The sequence below is a fragment of the Pelophylax lessonae genome, assembly GCF_965119305.1.
Source record: "Pelophylax lessonae genome assembly, chromosome: 4".
Lineage (NCBI taxonomy): Eukaryota > Metazoa > Chordata > Amphibia > Anura > Ranidae > Pelophylax > Pelophylax lessonae.
Window position 1 is genome coordinate 638,856,369 of NC_138771.1, and position 26,536 is coordinate 638,882,904.

The 26,536-nt window shown below is 43.2% G+C and overlaps 2 protein-coding genes across 3 annotated transcripts in view; one reads left to right on the plus strand and one right to left on the minus strand.

Annotated features, from left to right (window-relative positions):
* TM4SF5 (transmembrane 4 L six family member 5) overlaps window positions 1-26,536 on the minus strand; it is a 258,377-nt gene that overhangs the window by 161,376 nt on the left and 70,465 nt on the right. The window lies entirely within an intron of this gene.
* On the plus strand, window positions 6,729-24,770 carry LOC309553215 (vitelline membrane outer layer protein 1 homolog). Its single transcript, XM_082254167.1, has 3 exons — window positions 6,729-6,939; window positions 16,653-16,765; window positions 24,365-24,770. The coding sequence occupies exons 1-3, from the start codon at window positions 6,775-6,777 to the stop codon at window positions 24,651-24,653; spliced, it is 567 nt and encodes a 188-aa protein (XP_082110293.1). The 5' UTR covers window positions 6,729-6,774; the 3' UTR covers window positions 24,654-24,770.

Sequence of the window (26,536 nt, forward strand, 5' to 3'; positions counted from 1 at the left end):
CAGCAGTGTGCTTAAGTCTTCATCCTTTCCCTGAGAGATCTCCTGAGGGTCAGCCAGGTGGTTGCTACACAACAAGGGGCTACGATTTCATGCCTGTAAAGGGCTATTGCAACAAATATGATTGGGAGCCTGTGAGATTACTCTATGGTGATTCAGCTGGAACAATTCAGTGTGTGCAGGAGGCAAGTGAAGAAGACTGTATATTTGTGTTGGGCGATTGGGTAGGGCCGACCAAAAGTTTGACTCGATTATCACCCGTTTGGGTGTTTGCCGAACACCTGAATTTTCTGTGCCTTCAGTGGGATGTTCGCCCGCCCACAGTCAATATGTTGTTAAGGAGTGGGACCGGGAAGCTGGGTGCTGCAGTGAAGGAGTCATCAGCTATCAGTGGGCTTCCCCACTGACAGTTTAAAGAAAAAAAAAAATTGCCTGCAATACAAAATCAGACCTTTGCGTCTGGTACGGATTTATGAATTTTAGGAGGAATCCCATGCCAAAATTAAAAAACAATTAATAAGGGGGACCCAAGTTCCCAGCCCCCCCCCCCCCCATGTAAATGAGTATGGGGTACATTGTATCCCTACTCTTTCACCAAAACAACTTTTCAAAATAAATAAAAACACTACAAGGGTTTTTGACAAGATTCCAATATGTCCCCTGCCGGATAGGGTTGTGGGTAAGAGGCCCTTGTCCCCATTGACATGGTATGGTTCAGGACCATTTTCTAGCCTGCCAGACTGCATGCTTGGACAAGAATCTGGTATGGAATTTTTTTTTAATTTTGGTATTTTTTTTAAATAGCCGGGTGCTGGCTATTGCAACCGCAAGTCAATTTAAATGTTATTTGACTCTTTTTTTTCCTTTAGAAATGTTATTTTTGCTGCAGCAGGTTCTATACATGCTACAGACGCACCACTTTACAGGCAGACTATAAAGGATTTTTTTATTTTTATTGTTTTACTTTAAGCATCATTAAAATCACTGCTCCTTTAAAAATGGTTGTTTTTAAAACATTTTTTTTTTTGCTTTGATATATGTCCCTCAGAGCAGTACCTGTGTCCCCATAACCTTTTTATTTTAAATTTTTGTTTTGGCCCTGAAGTTATTGTTGAAGTTTTGATAAAGCAAGTGGGCATCCCATAACCTCCCATCCCTATCCAAGTTATTAACCCTCTAATAAATTAAAAAAACAAAGTCACTGACTGTTCTGTGACTCTGGGGGCTTGTTAAAATTCAGTATGCCTGGCTTTGCAGGAGATCCAGGGGTGCACTATACTAGTTCCAAAAGACCATCAGAAGGGGCTGCCCAGCTTGTTGGTGCATTTAGCAAGTTAAGATGTGGGACTACGTCTGGAAGAGGCTGAACCCAGACGGACTCTGACTCGGCAGGTAGAGACTTATGGCAACATCACGGTCTAGCGGGTGTAGATCTTGGGGACAAAAAGAAGAATGTGGGAGGTTGCTCTTGCTTTCCTTTTATAGATTTAAACAGATCCTGTGGGTGAATATAGGGGCGGGGCTATATTACATGTATGCTGCCATGATGGCGTCAGGAAAAAACATTGTCTTCTACAATGAAACAAGGGGTGTGATCTGGATCTCCCATCTGAGTAGTGTGCCTCCATCCCATAATTGCATGAAAACAAGAAAAAAGATTGCCCAGGGGACTTTAGATGAGGCTACACACTCATGAAAAATCAATGTAGTATACCATATAAAAATATTTTATTAAATATATATATAAAAATAATAAGCACATTCAAAAAGGGACATGATGGACTGCTCAGTGGCATCAAATACATCCAATACATATGAAGTAAAACATGTATGAAATAACAGCATGGACATGCATAATGACTATATACAGACATTTGCAAAACATGATAAAATGTAGCACCCTTGACGCGTTTCACGAAAATGTAGTTCGCTTCCTCAGAAATGGGTGTTTATCATATCTATCCAAAGTAAAAAAAGGATTATTAATGATGTACATGTGCATATACGGAGTGTCAAATGAAAGACAAAGCCATCATCAAGACTCCATACTCACTGAATCAGTTCCAAAATGAGGACACTGAGAACGATGGTCCATTGGGAAGTCTGACCCTGGAGCTGTAGGGGGGCTCCAGTAGACGCAGAGATCACAAGGAGAGCAGGACTGGTAGTGAAGGGATGTGTATCCATAAACCTATATTTGGGTTGGAGAACCCAGAGAGCCAATCAGTGATATAATGTAAAAACAATAGTGTATCTATGTACAGTATGTATGAATTAGAAAATATCCAAAAAACATAAGTGATCCTGATGGCATGGAAAAATGGAAGGTGGTGTAAATATATAGGGGAAAGAAAGGGGGGGGGAGGGGGGAGGGAAACACTGATACCCACAGCCAAGTGCTGTCTCATGGGGGTGAACAACACAAGTGAGCGCCCAAGAGCTAAGTGACTGTGTAAAAAAAGGCAAAAAATTACCAGAAATTGTTGTGGGAACAGTGCGGTCCTGCTCTCTGGAGGGATCCCCGAGTCACCATCTAGAGCACAGGTGTCAAACACAAGGCCTGCGGGCCGAATGCGGCCCCCAAGGCCATTTCATGTGGCCCTCACACCTCTCCTGCAGCTGCGGCACCCCCCTAGTCTCTGCCCCCAACTTGTCGCTGTAGTCGACAGCAGAGAGGACAGAACTCCTTTGCCAGATCCTGCACTCCTCTGTGCAGCTGTAGAAAGGCTTCTCTTTGCCCCCCCAGGACGTGGGGTGCTCTGGACATCTAATCCTACAGATATAACTGGCCCTTTGAGGGCAACCATAATGCTGATGCGGCCCGCGATGAAATGGGAGTTTGACACCCCCTGATCTAGAGCAACCCCTAACGCCATGTGTGCTGCCGAGTACGGCCGCCGGCTGTAAAGACAAACGGCGGTCTCCTCGCATTGCTGCAGAGTGGGAAAATCACCATGCTGGCGTGCACTGCCCACACTATGTGCGGACGCCGCACCCCAAGCGCGGGAAAACATGGCGCCAATGTGTGTCGGAGCCACGCCCCCCCATGCGTCAGAGGAACTGAGCACAGCAGGGGGAAGGCGGGGCTCAAGGCAAATTGCGGCTCCCAGAGACAGAAAAACAGCCACTGATTATGTCTTGGTCCGGCTGGTTTTCTGTCTCCGGGAGCCGCAATTTGCCTCGGGTCCCGCCTTCCCCCTGCTGTGTTCAGTTCCTCTGACGCATGGGGGGGCGTGGCTCCGACGCACATTGGCGCCATGTTTTCCCGCGCTTGGGGTGCGGCGTCCGCGGGAAAACATGGCGCCAATGTGCGTCGGAGCCACGCACAGTGCGTCGGAGCCACGCACGGGCAGTGCACGCCAGCATGGTGATTTTCCCACTCTGCAGCAATGCGAGGAGACCATCGTTTGTCTTTACAGCCGGCGGCCGTACTCGGCAGCACACATGGCGTTAGGGGTTGCTCTAGATGGTGACTCGGGGATCCCTCCAGGAGCAGGACCGCACTGTTCCCACACCAATTTCTGGTAATTTTTTGCCTTTTTTTACACAGTCACTTAGCTCTTGGGCGCTCACTTGTGTTGTTCACCCCCATGAGACAGCACTTGGCTGTGGGTATCAGTGTTCCCCCCCCCCTCCCTTCCCTCTCTCTCCCCTCCCTTCCCTCTCTCCCCCTTCCCCCCCCCCTTTCTTTCCCCTATATATCTACACCACCTTCCATTTTTCCATGCCATCAGGATCACTTATGTTTTTTGGATATTTTCTAATTCACACATACATAGATACACTATTGTTTTTACATTATATCACGGATTGGCTCTCTGGGTTCTCCAACCCAAATATAGGTTTATGGATACACATCCCTTCACTACCAGTCCTGCTCTCCTTGTGATCTCTGCGTCTACTGGAGCCCCCCTATGGCTCCCGGGTCAGACTTCCCAATGGACCATCGTTCTCAGTGTCCTCATTTTGGAACTGATTCAGTGAGTATGGAGTCTTGATGATGGCTTTGTCTTTCATTCGACACTCCGTATATGCACATGTACATCATTAATAATACTTTTTTTACTTTGGATAGATATGATAAACACCCATTTCTGAGGAAGCGAACTACATTTTCACGAAACGCATCAAGGGTGCTACATTTTATCATGTTTTGCAAATGTCTGTATATAGTCATTATGCATGTCCATGCTGTTATTTCATACATTTTTTACTTCATATGTATTGGATGTATTTGATGCCACTGAGCAGTCCATCATGTCCCTTTTTGAATGTGCTTATTATTTTTATATATATTTAATAAAATATTTTTATATGGTATACTACATTGATTTTTTCATGAGTGTGTAGCCTCATCTAAAGTCCCCTGGGCAACCTTTTTTTCTTGTTTTCATTGTCTTCTACAATGGATCAGCGCCAAGAAAGAAAAATTTTGGTAAGTGCTTGATAAAATTTTCCATTTTCCTGGCACCAACATGGCAGCACAATGACACATGTATGGAGCCATGTATTGGCCACAGGAAAGGAAAATTATAAGTTTTTGATACAATTTTTACCTTTTTGTTTTCTTTTACATATGTCAGTGTAGCACTACTCCCATGGGAGCTGCTGAAAACGGGTTCCCCTGGGTTACACATAGCAACCACTTGTAGATCCTTACCACTTTAAGTGTTTGGCTCAGTCAGAAAACAGTCCAGGGGATTTGGTTTTTGTTATTTTATTTTAGACCTTGGGATGGGAGAAGGGATAAGTGGGATACTCCAACTTGATGAACTATGCACAACTTTAGGACTTCTAACTATGTTGAGTGCAGCAAGGCCGCTGCTTCACCTTTCAACTGAAGTGAAGTATTGATAAGCGAACTGTATAGTGAATTACTCTTCAGGGCCCTGCTTGGCACCCCCTTTACCCTTACTCTTCAGGGCTCTACCTGGCACCCCCTTTTCTCTTGCATACTGTATGAGCTGACCTTCTATCCTCTGACTTCACTGGAGTGGTCCCCTTCCTGGGCAGACCCTTTGACAAACCCCCTGGTACTCATGGACACTGTTTTTGCCAGGTGACTCTGCCAGCAGCTCCACCGTCAGCTTTCCAGGATCCTCAAGGCTCAGCTCCACACCTGGTTCACTAGGCTGACTGCCTGCGACCACTTTCCTCTGACTGCAAGAGGAGAGACAGCCGTCACCCTTCTCCTGGGACTCTGCTTCCCGCAAAATTCGCCCTGTCACATGTGCCCTTGGCTCTTATGAGCAATCCCAGGATGCACTGCAATTGTGCCCTCCCACTGGGACCGTCACAAAAGCCTATGTGTCACTGGCTGGGTTTCCTCCACTGTCCAGCAGGCTCCCCTATTGGATGCAGTGGGGACACTCCCTCAGACCCAGTGAATCACATATGGACACACGCAACAGGCAAAACTAACAGATCAGGCTCCCCTGATAAGCAGATGGAGCATAACAATGCTTTTAACCTAGCACCTATTTAGGAGGGTGCTACATCAGTATTAGGTAGTTTTCATTATTTGTAGTTCAATGCTTTTAGTTTGCATTATTTTAAATTGGCTTTTTCGAGAATGAATACTTAGGACTATCACGGCTTTTAGTCATATGAAATCATACAGTCTCGTCAAGACCTTTCTGCATAGTTTGATATGATATTCTGATGAATGAGATGCTTTAGATTTGTATACAATATATAAATGTGGACCATGCATTTATCCTTTAATTTTTATTTTACTGCCTTTATATACCCGAGGTTTTCATATAGGAATGTATGGAAGCAACTTACATATCGCCAGATTGGCTCATTGGGATATTATCTGTCTAGTTTTGATAAGATCAACTGGATATATCAAGCAACATCTACCTAAGGTTCCAGCACCATGATATTCGCTAGCTCAATCCCTCTCCACTCTATCCAAACCTAAAAATAAATAAATAAATAAAAAAGTTTTACCTATAATTATACTATAAAGGAACTGTAAAGTCTCAAAGTTTTTCAGATTAACGCATTCTATGCATTAAGGTGAAAACCTTCTTTGCTACAGCTCCCCCCCAGACCCCCCCCCCCTTTTTTTTTCCTTGCCTGAGTCCATTCGTTCCTGCGCCATGCACGAGCCCAGCAGTTGGCTCTCATCTCATCTTATTGGACGGATTGAAAGCTGAAGTTGCCATTGGCTCCTGCTGCTGTCAATCAAATCCAGTGACCCTGGAGCGGGGGGGGGGGGCCGATCTTGCTGTCTATGTCAATGGAACGCGCCGACACGGGTGCCCCACATGGAAAGTGGCTTTCCGTGGGGGCTTCCGATGAAGAGGGGGAGCCAAGAGCGCCGCCAGGGCACCCCAAAAGAGGAGTATCAGGGTTGCACATAGCAGGCAAGTATAACACATTTGTTATTTTTATTTTTAAAAATCCAGACCTTTACAACCCCTTTAAATTGATAAGACTTGGGGAAAGGTCCATATATTGGAGATGTACTGCATTTTTTTTTTTTGCCCATACATATAATCTCAGGAAGTAAATCTTCATGAAAATCCAACAATCATGAAAAAACAAGCATTAACTGAATCTTCAGCTGACAGTCCCCATAAAACTTTTTTTTTACATTTACAGTAATACCTGTGTTCGTTTTTGCTCTTGCAACATAAACATTTTAGTAAACCTTTAACAAATCCAGTAAGTGCCCACCCAATGTCCTTTGACTGACATTGTATCAGTGCTATAAATATGGGAACATGGTAGGCTAGTCCCAGAACATCTGGTTTACTCGGAGGAACCATGGTGATGAAGATGCAGCTGAGCTGGATTGTCACCTTGACCCTCCTCCACACCACACTGACCCATGGCAAAGACATTTATGTAAACAACGGTGGTTATTGGGGTGACTGGGGATGGATGGATATGTGCCCACCTGGAACAGTAGCAACAGGCTTTGATTTAAAGGTAAGCAGGGCAGCCATTAGAAATTTTGGGGCCCCTTACACAGCTTTAGGCTTGGGCCCCTCTGGGCCTGACCACCAACATTCCAAAGGGCCCGCCCTCTGGCCGTCCCACTGAATCGCCTACTGGCCATCCCACCAAGTCCAGTGCACCCACTTCTATTTTAACACTCTTATAACTTAATAAATTCAAATGAATCCAATCCATCAAAGAGACATCCCTATACATTCAGCAAAGGGACATCCCAATCCAAAAAAGAGATGGCCTCATATATTTAGCAAAAAGACGTCCTCATATATTCAGCAAAGAGATATCCCTATCCAGCAAAAAAAAAAACAGCCTCATATATTCAGCAAAGAGACATCCCAAATCAAATAAAGAGATGGCCTCATAAATTTAGCCAAGAGATATCCCAATCCAGCAAAGAGACAGCCTCATATATTCAGCAAATAAAAATCCCAATCCAGTAAATAGATGGCCTTATATATTCAGCAAAGACACATCCCAATCCTGTAAAGAGACAACCTCATATATTCAGCTAAGAGATATCCCAATCCAGCAAAGAGACATCCTCCTATTTTCAGCAAAGAGACAGCCCTTCAGCTGCATCGGCTTACTCTGCAGCCGCTATGTTTCAGCAATTGCTAGTTACTACAGCTGCAACTACTCGGTCTCCTTGGTTGGGGCCTGGGCAGCTGGGCCCCTTGGAACGCCTGGGCCCCTTACATGTGTATGGGCTGTCCCCCCCTGATGGCTGCCCTGAAGGTAAGTCATCCAAAAATGTTACATTTGACTGAAAGAGAACCTTGTGCCAGTGGGACCTGGGTTTGGGACCAGAATTGCATCACCCAATGCACCAAGGTCCTCTCTATGCCCCCCTGGGGGCATAGGCAGTGGTGTATTTTGGTTTTATGCTGCCCTAGGCAAGACTAAAATTGGGCACCTGCTCCCCTCTCCTAAGTAAATTTGCCCCACTCCTTCCTTTTTAACGGATGTGCCTCCCTCCAAAATTGAAGGACTACAAGTCCCAGCATGAACCCCCTGAGATCTCACGAGAGGGGGAAGTGAGGGGGGTGGGTGAAGGAGGGAGAGAGAGAGGGAGGTGTGAGAGAGAGAGAGAGAGAGGGAGGTGAGAGAGAGAGGGAGGTGAGAGAGAGAGAGGGAGGTGAGAGTGAGAGAGATAGGGGGGATGAGAGTGAGAGAGATGGGGGGGATGAGAGTGAGAGAGATAGGGGGGGATGAGAGTGAGAGAGGGGGGGATGAGAGTGAGAGAGAGAGAGGGGGATGAGAGTGAGAGAGAGAGAAGGGATGAGAGTGAGAGAGAGGGGGGGATGAGAGTGAGAGTGGGGATGAGAGTGAGAGAGGGGGATGAGAGAGATAGGGGGGATGAGAGAGAGGGGGGGGATGAGAGAGAGAGAGAGGGGGGATGAGTGAGCGAGAGAGAGAGAGAGAGGGGGTAGGTGGCTCTAGCAACCAGTGGCCAATAGAGTCTCAGGTGGAGGGGGCAGCTTTTTTGCTGCCCCCCTGCAAAGTGCCGCCCTAGGCCTGGGCCTTGTTGGCCTAGGCCAAAATACAGCACTGGGCATAGGAGGACCATTAGTTGTCCTGGGCGTTTCACGGATCTCTTGCTGGGGACCAGTGACTCTCTTCCTGTTTGCGTCCAGCTTGGAACACAGATGGGTAGCCGCATGTGCCTCAACGGCATGATGATGGGGGACACCACTCTGCCCGATAGGTGGGCTTGCACTACGCGCTGTCTCGCTGGGGGACCCCACAGGGACACTGCTTGTCACTGAGTGGACGAGAGCATCCATGCACCATCAGCCAGTTAATTTTCATTATTAATCAGACAATCAATTGACTCTCTAACCTGGTAAGGTATATAACCATCACTCCATGCGTTCAGGTAATGCTGCATGGAGCTGTTGGTGTCACAAATGAATGGTGATTTCAAACGATACAGGTACTATTTTGAGATACATACTATACCTCCTTTTTACTCTATTGTTAACTGTGTGGGGGCTTCACTATTTTGTTGGAGTTCACCCCCCCCCCCCCCCCTTAGTTACAAACTTTGCTTTCTGCAACAGCAACATTCAGCAAATATTTTTCACACTAAGTATCTCTGAAATATCTATTTTTCCCATTAGTGCTCTTATGATCCACCTCGTTAAAGACATTACTGACTGATTGGTGATTATTTTGGCGGTTGCCTTTTCAGGGTCCTTTTGTTTGCAACTCTGCCTCCATTTGATGGCCTTGCCGGTCCACATTACAGGGGGTCCACAGTTACGCAGGCTTACCCAGCAAGAGCCACTATATTTCACCCAGTTGCAGTATATTTATTGAATTTTGTAAGTACAATTACAGCTTATGTAATGTATAGACAGTGATAATACTCTATATAGATTTTTTGTTATTATTTTGTTATTTTTTGGTATTAAAATGTGATATATAGGATCATATTTAATACTTATATTATACTTACATTCTAGAAAAAATAGTACCCATTTGAAAAACCTCTGTAGAGGGACTACAACAGTCTGAAACATGTCAGGTGTCCACGCAAGAGCTCATGGTGGCCAGCCCGATGGTAATTTACAGGTAGCCTTATGCCTGCCATGTCCCTGTGTCGTCACGGGTATTCAGATGTTCCATTTTACCATTTTTGTACATAATTTATGGTTCTGTATTGTTTGTGTGATTTTTTAAACTTTGCTGTAATGAAAATACGATTTTACCATATACTGTACATTGGTCTGTCTGAAAAAGTCCATGAGGGGTTTTCTGTGCATTTTTGCACTCAGGTCTTTTTCTTTTGTAATATATATTGGACATGACAGACTAATGGGCCATACACACTATAAGATTTTCTGAAGACTTTTTCCTTTAGATTTACCAAAACCAGATAATATGAGGTCAAACCTAAACACTTTCAATTTGTATGCAATCTGGCCGGCCCTTGCAATACATAGAAAAGGTAAATCTGAAGGAAAAAGTCTTCAGAAAATCTTATAGTGTGTATGACCCTTAATTCTTCAAACACATACCACTTTCCCTCATACAATTTCATTTGCCAGGGTTGTAGAGGTCGGGGCCTGATTCTGTGTGTAGTGAGGGGAGCAGTGGCGGCTGGTGCTCAAGATTTTTTGGGGGGGGGGCGCAAACAGAAAAATCGAATAGGCATTGCTTTGCAGCAAAAAACGTGGCAAAAAATTGCATGACTTTGAGGTCACAAAAGTATGAAAGGGGCCTTCAGTAATCAAAGTATAGTGTGCCCCATTCAATGCAGAGTTACCACAGCGTGCCCATATTCAATGCAGAGTTACCACAGCATGACGCCATTCAATGCATAGTTACCACAGCATGCCCCCATTCAATGCAGAGTTACCACAGCGTGCCCCCTTTCAATGCAGAGTTACCACAGCGTGCCCCCTTTTAATGCAGATTTACCACAGCGTGCCCCCATTCAATGCAGAGTTACCACAGCGTGCCCATATTCAATGCAGAGTTACCACAGCATGACCCCATTCAATGCATAGTTACCACAGCGTGCCCCCTTTCAATGCAGAGTTACCACAGCGTGCCCCCTTTTAATGCAGATTTACCACAGCGTGCCCCCATTCAATGCAGAGTTACCACAGCGTGCCCCCATTCAATGCAGAGTTATCACAGCGTGCCCCCATTCAATGCAGAGTTATCACAGCGTGCCCCCATTCAATGCAGAGTGACCACAGCGTGCCACCAATCCAATGTAGAGTTACCACAGCGTGCCCCCATTCAATGCAGAGTTACCACAGTGTACCCCCATTCAATGCAGAGTTACCGCAGCGTGCCCCCATTCAATGCAGAGTTACCACAGAGTTCCCCCTTTCAATGCAGAGAAGTCTTTCTTATGACGAAACGTTGGCGATCCCAGACGTAAACGTCCACACGCCCCCCAACGAAGCCGGCTGTTTATCCATATGCTGATCTGGAGACTTGCGGGACGCCGCGGTTAGATCCATGACCGGCACATACTACATGCCTGTTTTTGTCTTTTAAATTGTAAGTAGTTTTTTTAGTAAATTTACCTATTGGTTTACGGGATTACGCTATGGGCCTCTGTTTCTTTCTACATATGGCTTTACGTTCAATGGAGTATATGAGAAGTTCCAAGTGTGCCACATACTAATGTGATCGGTTTAACAACACACCGGAAACGGCTTTCGGCTTTTGGAGTCTTTGGAAGCACCTGAGCTTAATATCGGTTGACCTACTGGTTTATTACTAGCTGGGAGAGGCTGTCTCATTAAATTGAGCAGCCACGGAATTTCAGTAAGCTGCTTGTTATACCTGAGCACAAGGGTGTCCCCTTCCTACACTTTTCCCTGGTGTTACTGGAAGAAAGTTATTTTGCACGTGGATTCACATCTCCGCACTTAATATTAGGACTATTCATTTGGACACTATCCCCTCTCCTTTTTTGTTTTCTTTATATGAGCTTTTCAGCTATATAATTGTATACTGATTTCAGCGCTGCATTTTTTGGTTTTTATTGTATTTTTTGAATCACCGTTAGTTGATTTTGTGCCAGCTGCTCACTATTGTTCTCAATCATTTGGTTTTCTATCACATCTAGTGCGGAAATTTCTCTTCTATTTATATTACAATGCAGAGTTAGCACAGCGTGCCCCCATTCAATGCAGAGTTAGCACCGCGTGCCCCCATTCAATGCAGAGTTAGCACAGCGTGCAGAGAGACCAGTGCACTTACCTGATGCAGTGGCGGCTTCTCCTCCTCCTCGGCCAATTGCAAAAATTTGCCTTTCGGTCAATCAGGAAACGGGTCTCGGACCAGGAGGAGGATCCGTGTGACAATAGCGAATATTCATTCGCTATTGTCACACAATGGGTGGGCCCGGGGCGTTCCCATCCGATTTCCCCCATAGAGATGCATGGGGAACTGACAGCTGTGTCTCCGCACACAGCGCGGAGACACAGCTGTCATCCTCCTGCTCAGCGGGGGATCGGTGGCTCGATCACCCGCTGAGAAAAGCGGAATCCGTCCGACGGACGGATAGTGTGAAAGGGGCCTTAGAGTCTTGTAGTTATTTAATGGCTTACAAGACTTCTCCTTTTCCCCATACTGGAGCTGGACAAGCTCTGTCCTTGCCTGCACTCCCTGTGGTTGATTATAGAAGAGGACCCGTCGGAGCTTCAAGTGGCACCCACAATTTTGGTAATGCTTAATGCTTTACACACTAAAATATTAGTATTTTTTTTTTTTTTCAATAGTGTCCCTGAGGTCTAAAACTGTTTTGTTTTATTCAGAAATTCTTTGCAGTCAATCAGATCGATGGGATCAATTCAGTTCATTTTGATTTGACTTCTTTTTTTTCCATTTGCCAAGAAATCCAAGAGAGTTTCACACGCGTTAATAATTATTGGTGCAAAATTTAGTTTGTTATCAGTTCTTGATGCTTGGACAATGCAAGTAGCTAACATTGTGTAAAAGTGTTGTCTCTGCCAGTTGGAATAACATACATGCAAAATCTAGTGCAGCTGTGCATACTAGCCAGTCGGCTTCTAACATGCTTGTTCAATTTAGCTTCAATGAGAAAAACCTGGGAGCTGATTGGTTTCTCTGCAGAGCTGCACCAGATTTTGCTTAATCCCGTTTTAGTAAATCAATCCCTCTGTATTTTCCCAACCATAAACTGGTTGATTTCTACTTGGAATATCTTATCCATACATTGTTCCTCAGTTTAGAGTGTCCTTGGTTGCTTGGAGAGTACAAAAGCTTCTTATACAAATCAGCCTCTCAGGGTTTTTAATTTTATAACTCGTACACCTGTGATTCTGTAATTATGCGAGGTTAAGGCCCCTTTCACACATACGGTCCGTTTGTCCGTTTTTCATCCATCCGTTGATGGATGAAAAACAGACATCAATGTATCTCTATGTAAAACGGGACGGATGAAAAACAGACATCAATGTATCTCTATGTAAAAACGGATGACAACGGATGATCATCAGTTAACATCCTTTTTCATCCGCTTCCCTCAATGTCCGTTTTATTGAACGGGTGAATGCCCTATTTTTCATCCGTCAAAAAAACGGATCGTACGAAAAAGGATGACAACGGATGAAAAACGGATGACAACGGATGAAAAACAGATAACAACTGACGAAAAACGGATGAAAAACGGATAACAACTGACGAAAAACGGATGACAACTGACGAAAAACGGATGAAAAACGGATGAAAAGCGGATGAAAAATGGATGGAAAACGGATGGAAAACTGATACATTTTGACGTGACTGAACTGATGAACTGAACAGACCGTATGTGTGAAAGGGGCCTTAAGCAGAAGTACAGCCAAAGCCCCTTTGGCTATACTTCTCATGTGGAAGTTATAGCTTCAATTCATTCATAGCAGTTCGTTCTGCACTCCTGTGACCCGTTTTCAGCAGATAGCAGGCTAAAGCCTGCTGTCAGCTGACATTACAAAGCCTAAGAAACTGAGCCAGGTGCCGGTCCAGGCATATGGTCCCGATCTTTCCTGAGCCTGGACCGGCACATGGCTCAGTCTCTCAATGAGCTGCTGAGAGAGTGAGCCGGCTACTCCTGCCCCCTCTACAGCCCAGCACTCCAGTGAGCACTGGAGGGGTAGAGCAGACAGTGGTGACTGACAGTCACCAGCTCTCTGCTCAGGGAGCTCTGAGAACTGAGCAAACGGCGGTGTTTGAACGCTTGGTCATCAGCCTTAGAGCTGGCAGGGGACAGTTGTAGCATCGGATACTGCATCCCCCTAGGTAAGTATGATTAAAAAATAAAAAACGATACCCATACATCTCTTTTAAGCTCATGATTTAATTGGTATTCAACTCATTTATAATTTTATATCAGAAAAACCCTGACATGTAGATAACCCTCTGCCTTGCTCTGCTGTTTCAAAAGAATGTAGGATGCTGCTGGCATTTTATGATCTTCTTCTAAGAAGGTTTAATGGGATTTATTATAACTTGCTTATGTTGAAAGATAAACTGAGTTGCATTTTATAATTTGATTGTGGAATATAAATTAACGACATCCCATCCCGACTTTGTTTGGGGTCCTCAGACTTTATTATCTTCACATCAACCACAAATCCAGAAAAAAACACAATATAAATGTTATAAATTAGGTTGCAGTTCAGTGAGTAAAATAAGTATTTGTTCCCCTACCAACCAACAATAATTCTGGCTCCCACAGATTGGCTACAGTATGTGCTCATGTGGTACACAGATTTGTCCTGTTAATTTAAGAAGGTGCTCCTAATGACAACACGTTATGTGTATAAAAGACAGGTCCGCAGAATCTTTCTTCCATTCAAACCTCACTATCATGGGCAAGACCAAAGAGCTGTCAAAGGATGTCAGGGACAAGAGTGTAGACCTGCACAAGGCTGGAATGGGCTGAAAGACCATCAGAAAGAAGCCTAGTGAGAGGGAGACAACTGTAATATGGAGCCATTATTTGCAATTAGAAGAAATAAAAAATAACCATCAGTCGCCCTCGGTCTGGAGCTCCATGCAAGACTTTGCCCTATGTGGTAAGGATAATCATGAGAAAAGTGAGAAATCGGCCCAGAACTACATGGGAGGAGCTTGCGAATTATCTCAAGGCAGTTGGGACCACAGTCGCCAAACAAACCATTGGTAACAGAATACACCACCATGGATTTAAATCCTGCAGCGCCTGCAAGGTCCCCCTCTTCAAGAAGGCACATGTACAGGCCCATCTGAAGTTCGCCAATGTACATGTAAATGATTCAGAGAAGGATTAGGAGAAAGTACTGCAGTCAGATGAGACCAACATTGAGCTCTTTGTCATTAACTCGACTCGTCGTGTTTGGAGGAAGAAAAATGCTGACTTTGACCCCAAGAACACCATCCCTACAGCCAAGCATGGATGTGGAAACATTATTCTTTGGAGCTGTTTCTCTGCTAAAGTTACAGGCCGACTTTGCCACATTGAGGGGCCAATGGACGGGGCCATGTATTGAAAAATTTTGGGTGTGGCTCAAGAAGAAGCACATTAAGGTAATGGCATGGCCTAGCCAGTCTACAGACCTTAATCCTATAGAAAATTTATGGAGGGAGCTGAAACTTTGAGTTGCCAAGCGACAACCAAGAAGCTTTAAGGAATTAGAGAAGATCTGTAAAGAAGAGTGGACTAAAATCATTCCTGAGATGTGTGCAAACCTGGTCACCAACTACAAGAAATGCCTTACCTCTGTGCTTGCCAACAAGGGTTTATCCACCAAGTGCTAAGTCATGTTTTGCTTGGAGATCAAGTACTTATTTTTTTTACTCACTGAACTGCAACTCAATTTATAACGTTTGTATCATGTAATTCTTCTGGATTAAGGCCCCTTTCACATGTGGCGGATTAGTTTTTTACTAACTCCGCTAGCTCGGCAGGGATCGCTCTGCTGATTCTCGCTAAACAGGCGGATGACAGGTCCGTCTCCGCTCACTGTACAGAGACGGACCTGTCAGAGTCCCGCTCTCCTCTATGGGGAGATCAGGTGACAACAGACAGCCTGTACGTTTTCATCTGATCTCATCCCATCAGACCCGCTGGACGGATGGCGAACGTATCGCCATACGTTCGTTTTCAGCTGATTTTGTTGTAGGACAATGGGACACAGTGCTGTATCTTGGCCTAGGCCAACAAGGCCCAGGCCTAGGGCGGCACTTTGCAGGGGGGCAGAAAAAAAACTGCACCCTGCAAGAAAAAAAAAAACAGCCTTCTCCCAACTTCTGCACAAAAAGGGTCCCCACCGGCTTGCGCTACTCTTTTAGTATAGTGCCAGTCTTATGGGGCAAATTGGGCCAGAGGGCAGGGTCCAGGAGGCAAATCAGTCTGGCAGCCCCATAAAGCGGTCACACTGCTACCTCCTGGTATTAGCATACTGGCTGTTTAGGACATTCAGACAGACCGCAGGCCCCTGACCACACTTAATACAACTGGCTGACAGCTGCCAATGCTAATAAGTGTGGCATTGCAGCCTAATGCTCCGCCTCCCCTCCCCCGCCCCCAGGTATGGCATCCATCATGTCAATAATATAATTTCATTTCTTTAAACATCCTTGTCCTTGAGCGAGCGTACTGAATTCCATAATATACAATTAGGACTTTTAATTGTATATGATTGCAATATTATTTTGGAGCTGCTCACCTCATACGTGCTATCCCAATAGTCACGGGATTAGTAAGATTACTCCAATCTTATAAGATATTTGGACTTGTGTTTGCTGCATCTGATTGTAGTTTACAGATGACAGGGTGGGTCATAGACAGGAAGGGGTGTGGCCTTTACAGGAAGGGGTGGGTCATATTTAATCTAGGGGGTGCCCAAGTTTAGTCAGGCCTAGGGCAGCACAAAACCTAAATACACCACTGATGGGACATAGAGGACAATGGGTGGCCTAATCGGGTTCGCCTAAAGGAAAGACAGGCGGACCCAATTGGTTTGATCATGTGAAAGGGGCCCTATGGTCAATATTGTCTTTATTTTAAAACACACCTATGATAAAAATTATAGACCCTTCATTTCTTTGTAAGAGGGCAAACTTACAAAATCTGCAGGGGATCAAATAATTATTTTCCCCACTGTATATCATTAAAATAATTCTCCAAGAACTAAACAAAAAGATATTTCATAAAAATATTGTGTCTGTTTAAGGTGGAGCCACCTCAAGGAGATGGAGATGATACGGCGCTAAATGCGATCAAACTCTTCTGTACAAAACATGGGGAGAGAGGCATTAATGCAGAAATAACTTCGAGCACTGAAAGGTATGCCCATACACTTGTATTACCTTAAGCAAAACCCAACAATAAAACAACTCCATCTAAAACTGACATTTTCTCAGTGAGGCAAACTGAGACTCACATACTTCCCACAGTTCTCAGACTGATATACAGTACTAGATCCAAATATTTGAAGAAGAGAGGGCATGCATTCTTCACTGATGAAGATATGTTTTTTATTATCCTAAAAATGTATCCTAAAAAAAAATCTGACTTTATAGGCAAACCCTCAGATTTTTGTTAACTCCAAAGGAGATTGTACAGAGGTTGTACAACCATATTGTAAAGTATATAGCTAGCTTAACTACTTGCCCCTGTAGGAGCTGCAAAGGAGATGCCAGGATCCCTTTTCCAGTTGTTTCCTCACAGCCAGGCACACAATTCCAATCACTCTTCAAACTCATTAACCACCTTAGCGGTAATCCCGAGCGTGACTCGGGGTTGATTTTTCATTGCAGGAACGGTAACCCCGAGTCACGCTCGGGGTGGATTGCAGAGAGCGCAGCGGAGCTTCTCTTACCTTATCCTGGCGATCCAGCGATGATCTCTCATTGCTGTGACCGCCAGCCGAGAGTCCCGCCGCTCCTCCGTCCCTCCGTCGGTACGATCACTTCCTAGTTCCGTTCCCTGCAGCAGCAATGCTGCATGGGAGCGGAACTAGGGAGGGAAATTCAAAAAAAAAAAAAAAAACGTTACACAAAACACACTTTATATTATATTATATATATATATGCATATATATATATATATATATATATATATATATATATATATGCATATATATATATATATATATATATATATGCATGCATATATATATATATATATATATGCATATGCATATATATATATATATATATATATATATATATATATATATATATATATATATATATATATATATAATATGCACACACACACACACATATATATATATAAAATTATATTATTGATTCAATTATAATTCATGCGTTATATATTATATATATATATGTGTGTGTATATATATATATATATATATATATATATATATATGTACACACACACATATCTGTATATAATATATAATGCATGAATTATAATCTAATCAATAATATAATTTTATTATATATATTATATATTAAATAATAAAATAATATTATTGATTTGATTATAATTCATGCGTTTGTGTTTCAAATTTATCACACCTGGGATGTCTACTAGAGTCTTGTTTTGGTCAGGTTTAAGTCAGTAATTACTAAGAATTGTAGGCCTATAATACATAACGCCAAATTTCCATGAAAAGAATTGTACCGCTTTTGGTATGTAATTCCAGACATAATCATACCGCCAGGGAGGTTAAAGTAGTTAGACTTTCCTTTTTAATTTAGCAAATATGTACATCATACTTAATTAATAATTCTATCTGGTAGGGCCCTACCACATCCTACAAATAGTAAAGTTGTTGAAAAACTATCCCCGTGGAAATAACCCTCCAGAAATCACAGAATCACAAAAGCTAAGGAAAAAACTTACCAGGAAAGGTTAAAGGACCTTAACATGTATAGCTTGGAAGAAAGAAGAGACAGAGGGGATATGATAGAAACTTTTAAATACATAAAGGGAATCAACTCGGTAAAGGAGGAGAGCATATTTAAAAGAAGAAAAACTACCACAAGAGGACACAGTTTTAAATTAGAGGGGCAAAGGTTTAAAAGTAATATGAGGAAGTATTACTTTACTGAGAGAGTAGTGGATGCATGGAATAACCTTCCTGCAGAAGTGGTAGCTGCAAATACAGTGAAGGAGTTTAAGCATGCATGGGATAGGCATAAGGCTATCCTTCATATAAGATAGGGCCAGGGACTATTCATAGGATTCAGATATATTGGGCAGACTAGATGGGCCAAATGGTTCTTATCTGCAGACACATTCTATGTTTCTATGTTTAATATCCTGTACAGTTTACCTTAGAGTCTATAGATCACTATCACTAGCCAAATATTCCTTCTCAAAAACTATATTCTACACTTAACTAGTACCATGTCACCTAGTGGCCTAAGTATACTAGAAGCCCTCAGTGGGCATTAGGAGGATTTATATCAATATCACTGTAAATCAGCACCCTATATATAAATACAGTGAAGCTGAATCTTGCCATATAGAGTCCTCTAGAGCCCTGGAAAACAAAGCAGAAACAGACGTCCTATCTAAACTAAAGTATCTACATATGTGCAACACCTGCTATGCAGTAGAACTCTCTAGTCAGGGATACTTAGCAACAGTAGAAGAGTTCTTCAAAGGCGTATGGGTTCTGGCTCTGCTCACCAAAGTCCATAAGCCCAAAGCAGAAGATATTGACTTCAGCTCAACTGACGCTTGCATGAACCCCCCTTCTTCTGAAGATAGAGCAACACTAGAAACTTTGCAAGGAATCCTTCTCCCTCAGAGAAGAATGTAAATACTTGCTGAGAGTTTCCTTCCAAGGTCCATTTTCCGTCACTAAAGCAGCAGCTCAGGTAGTCGAGTAGCAGAAGACTTCTCCTGGAGAAATAGCAAGAGTTACCCCCCCCGTTCGGCAACAGTTCAGTCCACATAACAATTTGAGAACAAAGAAACTTCACAAGGTTTTCCTTCCCTTGGGGTGACTTCTTCTTGTGGTAAGCTATTGACCATTGCTACCACAATGGCTCACCTGGGCTTAATTTCAGCTTTACACCTGAGCACGAGCCAAAGAACCTTTTCCCTGAGTTGCAAGGATATGAGGGATAAGATTTAGGATAGGGTTGTTGCCTCCTTTCTTGTTGGAGCAACAGTTCCATTCAACACATTAGAACTTAAAAGAACTTAAAGAACTGGATACAATTATTTGGTAACGCTCTTTACAGAAGGTTTCCTGCTCTGCACCCATGTAGAATGATGGTGGGTTGCTACCCAACGCCACAGTAGCAACTCATGTGAACTTGACCTGGTAAAAGGAGGTGGCCATTTTGTTTACTTAACGTGAAGAACAGAGCCCTCCTTAAAGCAGAACAAACAGGGTCACAGATACATTTTTTTCCTAATCCTCAACAGTAGATCCCAAGGATTTGGGGGTTTGTACCATCCTCCCATCTGGGCCCCAGGTGTTGATTGACCACTCCTGGTCTCTGCAGCCAAGCTTCCTCACCAGGACTTTGTCCTTGGGCATTGACCTCCCAGAGTCTGCCACAAGTGAGGGTAGGTCTGGTTACTATAGGGCTTAGGCACATGCACATCCCCTTCACACCAGGGAGATTGTCTGAACTCGATATGTTCTATTACTTATGACCTAGGCATTTAAGGGAAGCTGTAACCATATTCAAGAGCCACCTGGCGCGTTGGCTGTAACCTCGCCTGTTGGGCAGACTTCACTGGCATTCTCACTCCCATGCCACGTGTTTTTCTTTCACTGCCACCACACATAAATGCTTCTGCACTGGCAGTAATCCTCACTGTAGAACAGGCATACAACATTTCACTATACCGATTGTCTTTTCGCAATCTTTCACACCAATTTCCTCCATGCAATCCACTCAACACTGAATAACAACACTGATAGTCTATTCCATTTTCTTCTATCAGTTACTAGTAGCAACCGCTGCATTTTCCATACGGGAAAATCTCGGGCGAGCCCCCAAATGTAACACTACCCCCATAGGTGCCACTAAGGAGATACCTTTTCCCAGTAGTTTCCTTACAGTCAAGCACACAATTTTGATCACTCTTCAAACTTATTAACCAGCCTAGGGGTATACTTTTTCTTTTCTTCCTACCAAGAACTTGGACAGGTAGCAGGTAATGGTAGGATACTTCAGTAACCATTAGTAACTTTTGAGGACACTAAAATTTCTCTGTAGAACTGTGAGCCAAGTCCTTGCACAAGTAGATAATGGTAACTTGCTCTTCCTCTTTGGGCACTTGATCAAATTTCTTTCACTAAGAATTAAATAGACCTAGCTCTTCAGGACACTGGACTCTCACTAGTCTGTGCTCACTAATGTCCTTGGAAAATTAGTTGCACCCCTTCCTCCAGAAAATGTAACCCCCATGGTACCAAACTAGATCCTCAGACAACAGTCCCTCAGTCAGCTTCATCAAACTCTTAGCAAAGTAGGCCTTCAGCTATCTCCACTGAGGCCTCTATAACCCACAGGCATATGGAAGAATGGTGTGGGGGCTAACAGCCCCCCTAGACTGTGATCTCCTCCTCAGGAAAAAAGACCAGACTGCTCCAACTCTCGGGGGATTGGCCAGGGCCAAATAAATATTCCAAACCAAAAATAGTGCAATGCACCAATCTCCTGCTCTCTGAGAGGTGACCTTCTGGCCAACTCGAGCCACACACATGCGGCTACCAGAGACCTTACGCTTGGCTACTCCTGGATGCTTTGGCCTTGCAGCCCCTTCAAGACCAGGGTAGTCTGGGACCACTGCAATCAAAAGACAAACACAAGGGCGCACCGGCCTTGCGCATTATCCTCCATAAAGGCTTTAATAGATAAAGAGATAAAAATACTCACAAACGAGTTCTTGGTATGGGCATAACAAAATGATATGTTGCCGTCCGCGTCAGAAACAGAAGATATACCATCCTCAAAGGCTTGAAATGGCTTACGGGTTTCAGGGCCTAACCTCTTCCTCAGAGGCTCTGTGGAAGAGGTTAGACCTCAAAACGCGTAAGCCATTTCAAGCCTTTGAGGACGGTATATCATCCGTTCCTGACGCAGATGGCAACATATCATTTTGTTATCCACATAAATATTCAGCTGTTGATTTGGACTTTTCCTGTTCACTAACTTCCAGAACATTTATGGACAACCAGGGGGAAGCAGTTAATCCTAAAGCCACTGAAACACAGAACAGACCAGAACAATCAAACATGATTACAGTGAGCCATATTATAATGGTGAGCTGCATTCCATAGGTGATGGGTTTAAATGCTTAGATGTAATTTCTGACTCAAACGGCGGTGAAGCACGATTAAGACGACTTTTATTAGGATTGACATTGCTTTAATTTGTCACTTGTTTTATATTTGAAAAATATTCTCATTTTTTTTATTTATTTGGATTCTGTATTTATGATATACTGTAAGTCATAACCACTTGTGAGTGCTTCCTCTTTTCGTTAGTATGTATGATGAGATATAAAATGCAAGCTTATTGGTACATACTTCAACTAGTAAACATGGACAAGTACCATATTGTCAAACAGATTTGTGATGTTATACAGTACATAGTATATTATATAAAAATAGTGCATGTAGGTTGGTGCCATTAGCTACTAAAGGCACAGTGCCACATCCCAAAATGTAACAAAGGAAAGAAGGAAAAAAAAACCCACAGGGATATTTTAGGCATAGGCCAACCAGATAGGAGTAATCAAGAAAATGGAAAGTGTTTAATATCAACAATTTTTATTCAAGAAAATTTCTTCCAACATGAATAAAAGATGAATATGATCACTGATAGTAGTATAAAAACACAGAAATTTTACAGATACAGTATCAAACATCTTATGATCAGATATGCTCATAGTCTGAAACATAAGGGTGGTCTTCTACAATGGAGGGCCAAACCAGTTCATGATACACAGACATCCCAACATGTTTCGAAATCTACAATAATTTCTTCTTCAGGGGAAAAGAGAGTGCAATCTTTTTTCTATAAATATAATACAGTAATCCCCCGCTACATCGCGGTTCAGTTTTTGCGGTCCCGGTAATTCGCGTTTTTTTTTGTAATGTTATTTTACTATATAAATCATTAAAATGAAAGATTTTTGTGTTTTTCATAGCTCTTGCTCTGTCTCTAAGTAGCTTTTATGTGTTTAAATGAGTTTCTATTGTTTTAAAAGTGTGTTTAAAGACCTTAAAATGCTTCTACATGTACAGTGACAGTAAAAAAATCATGCCTACAATGCATTTTAATAGGGTTTTTCTATTTCGCAGAATTTCACTTTTCGCGGCTGGGTCCGGAACGTAACCCCCGCAATGGAGGGGGGTTTACTGTATATACATATTAGCATTGTACAAAAAGTAAAATACATAGGTATAAAGCATCCATCTATATGTAGGGAAACACAGAATCAGTCTGCCATACTGTAATAGCCTACAGCTCCTAAATGTAATATTTCCTCTCCCTCGATCCCCTCCCCATGAATTTACCATTGAGATAAATGGCACAACCATTGTTCCCTCCACACAAGCCAGGATGCTGGGTGTAATCCTAGACTCTGACCTCTCCTTCAGCCTCCACATCCAATCACAGGCTAAATCTTGCCGCATTAACTTCTGCAACATCTCCAGAATTTGCCCCTTCCTAACTAACGACACCACAAAACGACTTATTCACTCCTTGTTTATTTCCTGCCTTGACTACTAAAACTCCCTCCTCACTGGCCTACCTCTACAGAGGCTATCCCTTCTTCAGTCTATCATGAATGCTACTGCCAGATTAATACACCGTACTAACTGATCCGTGACCGCTTCCCCTCTCTGCCAATCTCTTGACTGACTTCCCTACCCCACCATAAAAAATTCAAAATACTACCCACAACATACAAGGCCATCCACAACATCACCCCCAGCTACATCCCCAACCTCATCTGCAGATATCATCCAAATCGCTCTCTCTGCTTCTCCCAGGACCTCCTGCTCTCTAGCTCCCTTGTTACTTCCTCCTATGCTCACCTCCAGGACTTCTCCAGAGTCTCTCCCCTCCTCTGGAACTCCCTGCTCCTGTATGTCCGATCAGATCCTACCCTGCCTTTAGGCGATCTTTTAAAACACACCTATTCAGGGAAGCCTACCCCACCTCCACTGTACCTAAATCCCCTCCATCAGATCATCCCCTGCAGCCACTACCTTTTTTACCACCTCCCCCTTTAGATTGTAAGCTCCATGAGCAGGGCTATCCTATTCCTTCTGTATTGAACTGTATTGTAATTTGTGCTGTCCCCCTTTTTATTGTAAAGCGCTGTGTAAACTGTTGGCGCTATATAGATTCTGTATAATAATAATTCACACTGTGCATGTGACCACAACCTCGTTCATTCCTTTGAGTTAGCTGTATTGATGGTGGTCTCCAGTGGTTCTGTAGATCACAACCACCCCAAAAGAGTGAATAGGGGTGCAGTGCTTATGCATAGTTTGAAGAAGAGCCAGCCAGAGGCTTTATGCTTTCTATTTGAAGGCCGTGTGGCACCAGTATTAGCTGCACAGCGAATATCACTGGATTAGAGCTGAAGGTTTGTACATTACCAGGTGAGCTGCTCCCAAGTGAGTGGGAGGATTGATTAAAGGACAACTTCACCAAATTCTGGTTGTCTTTAAAAGCTAACTTGTTATTTTCCCATACAAGGCAATCCTGAATTTGACTTGAGGCTTACATCGGTGTTCTCCTTTTCAGAATAGCAGAACAGCGAAAGGGAAGGTGCATATAAGCAGTGGCTGTAAGCATCTAAGTGTATGGTCAAAGTTCAAATGTAACTTGAATGTAAAGCCAATTGCCTAGTATTGCTGCAGTACAAAATAAGTTGACCTTCATAGACCAGCAATGAGATGATTTTTGTTTTTCACTACAGATGGGGAAGATGGACTGGTGCTCGATGGTGTCCCTCTGGGACATTAATCAGTTTTGCTCTGCAAGTTGAGCGGCCCCTTGGCAATGGTGATGATACTGCAGCCAACAATGTCATGTTCCAATGCTCTGATAAAAATATCCTGACAGGTCATGGTGGATACTGGGGAACATTCGGAGATTGGAGTGGCAGATGCGATTCTGGAATTTGTGGCATCAGAACCAGAGTGGAGCCTGCCCAAGGAGGCGGAGATGACACGACCCTGAATAATGTCAAGTTCAGATGCTGTTAAAATCAGGATCACAATTATAAAAAAAAATTAAAAAAATAAGAAGAGTAATATAAAGATTTGCTTAAAATAAAATGAGTCATGCTATTGTTTTAAATAAATAATACTTTAATAAAGAAATTGGATGAAATGATCAATTTGTTGTGTTTAAATAAGATAAATGTGTCGTGATACATTGCAATAAATAAGAATGATATAGCAAAAAGAGAACTTCAAGGGTATGTGTAAAATGTAACCCAAATATAACATTGGGTATAAAATATCCTTACTGATATAATGTATACATTCTAATTTCATTTTGCCATGTGCCACTGGTGGATTTTGCCTCCAGTTTTGAATTCAGAGCATTCTCCAGCAGTGACATCATCAGCACAAATGTGGGTCTTTCCCCAGTGAGATTCCTCTTCACACACACATTGCTCTTTGACCAGTGAGATCCCCTGCACGCAGACTGGTCTTTCCCTAGTGAGATGCCTCCCCCCAGCAAGTACATGGCATGCAGTACCCACAATTCACCACATATATTGAACAGTGCTCAGAATACACATTGGTTTTTCCCAGGTGAGATTCCACCCCCTTACAAAGATTGGTCTTTTCCCAGTGAGATCCAACCTGCAACACACAGATTTGCCTTTTCAGAGTGAGATTTCTCCCTCTGAACACAGAATAATCTTTCCCCCAATTAGATGCATTTCCCAGCATGCACATGGCTTGCAGTAACCACAATCCATCAAACAAATTGCATATTGAGTGGTGTTCAGCATACACATTGGTCATTCCCCAGAAAGATCTAACCACCCTCAAACACAGATTGGTCATTCCCCAATGAGATCACACCCCTCAAACACAGATTGTTCTTTCCCTAGTGATATTTGCCTCCCCCAGCAGACACATTGGTCTTTCTTAGGCCAGCTATAGATAGTTAGAATCTCGGCTGGTTCAGCAGAAACCGGCCGAGATTCCAACCATGTATGGGCAGGCTGAAAGTACCAAGTTGATCGATGAATCAACTTGGGTACAACCAGCCTGCCATATTTTACATGTGATGATCACTAGCTACTAGTATAGCAACTAGCAATAATCACTGTCTTCTCCTGGCGAGAGGGGGAGAATACAATGGCACGGTTGGAGGGATTCCCCTGTCAATACTGTCTGTGTTGATGAAACAGTGGTTGCTGAAAATAATTTTTTTTCCATGTATGGACAGCATTAGTGAGATCCCATCCCCAGCACACATTGGTCAAATGAATATTGAGTGATGGTAAGCAAACACAATGCCTATTACATAGTGAGATCCCTACCCCAGCTCAAACGCACATTGTTCTTTTAGTGAGATCCCACCTCTAGCACACAGATCTGTCTTTCTCCACATTAGATCCCACTCCTTGAACACAGACTGGTCATTCCCTATTGAGAGATTCCACCTTCTACACATACATTGTTCTTCCAAAGTAGGATCTCCCACACACGCCTTGGTCTTTCCTTAGTGAGATCCCAACCCCAGCACACACATTGGTTGCTTGCACATTGAATGGTGTTCAGCATACACAATGGTCATTCCCCATTGAGATCCCCAACTCCGCTCACACACATTGGTATTTTCTTAATAAGATCTTTCTCCTCCCCGCCACGCACATAGAATTGTCTGCCCCCAGTGAAATCAAACCCCTCAAACACAGATTGCTCTTTCCCTAGTGAGAGATGCCACCCTCTTTACACATTTGTCTTCCACAGTTTGATCCAAACCCCAGCAAACACATTTTTTAAATAATTTTATTTAAAATGTCTTTAAGTAATTCTAAAGGTTAGTTTTGTCTTTTATTTTTTTATTTTTTTTATAGCAAACCTACACTGACCTACCTGATTCCTACTCCCTGACTTCCTGC

Bases quoted from the DNA above. Each gene is read 5' to 3' on its own strand.
- LOC309553215 (XM_082254167.1), top strand. From the start codon at position 6,775: ATGGTGATGAAGATGCAGCTGAGCTGGATTGTCACCTTGACCCTCCTC. The intron at 6,940-16,652 runs GTAAGCAGGGCA...TGTCTGTTTAAG, and splicing joins CAACAGGCTTTGATTTAAAG to GTGGAGCCACCTCAAGGAGA. The intron at 16,766-24,364 runs GTATGCCCATAC...TTTTCACTACAG, and splicing joins ATAACTTCGAGCACTGAAAG to ATGGGGAAGATGGACTGGTG.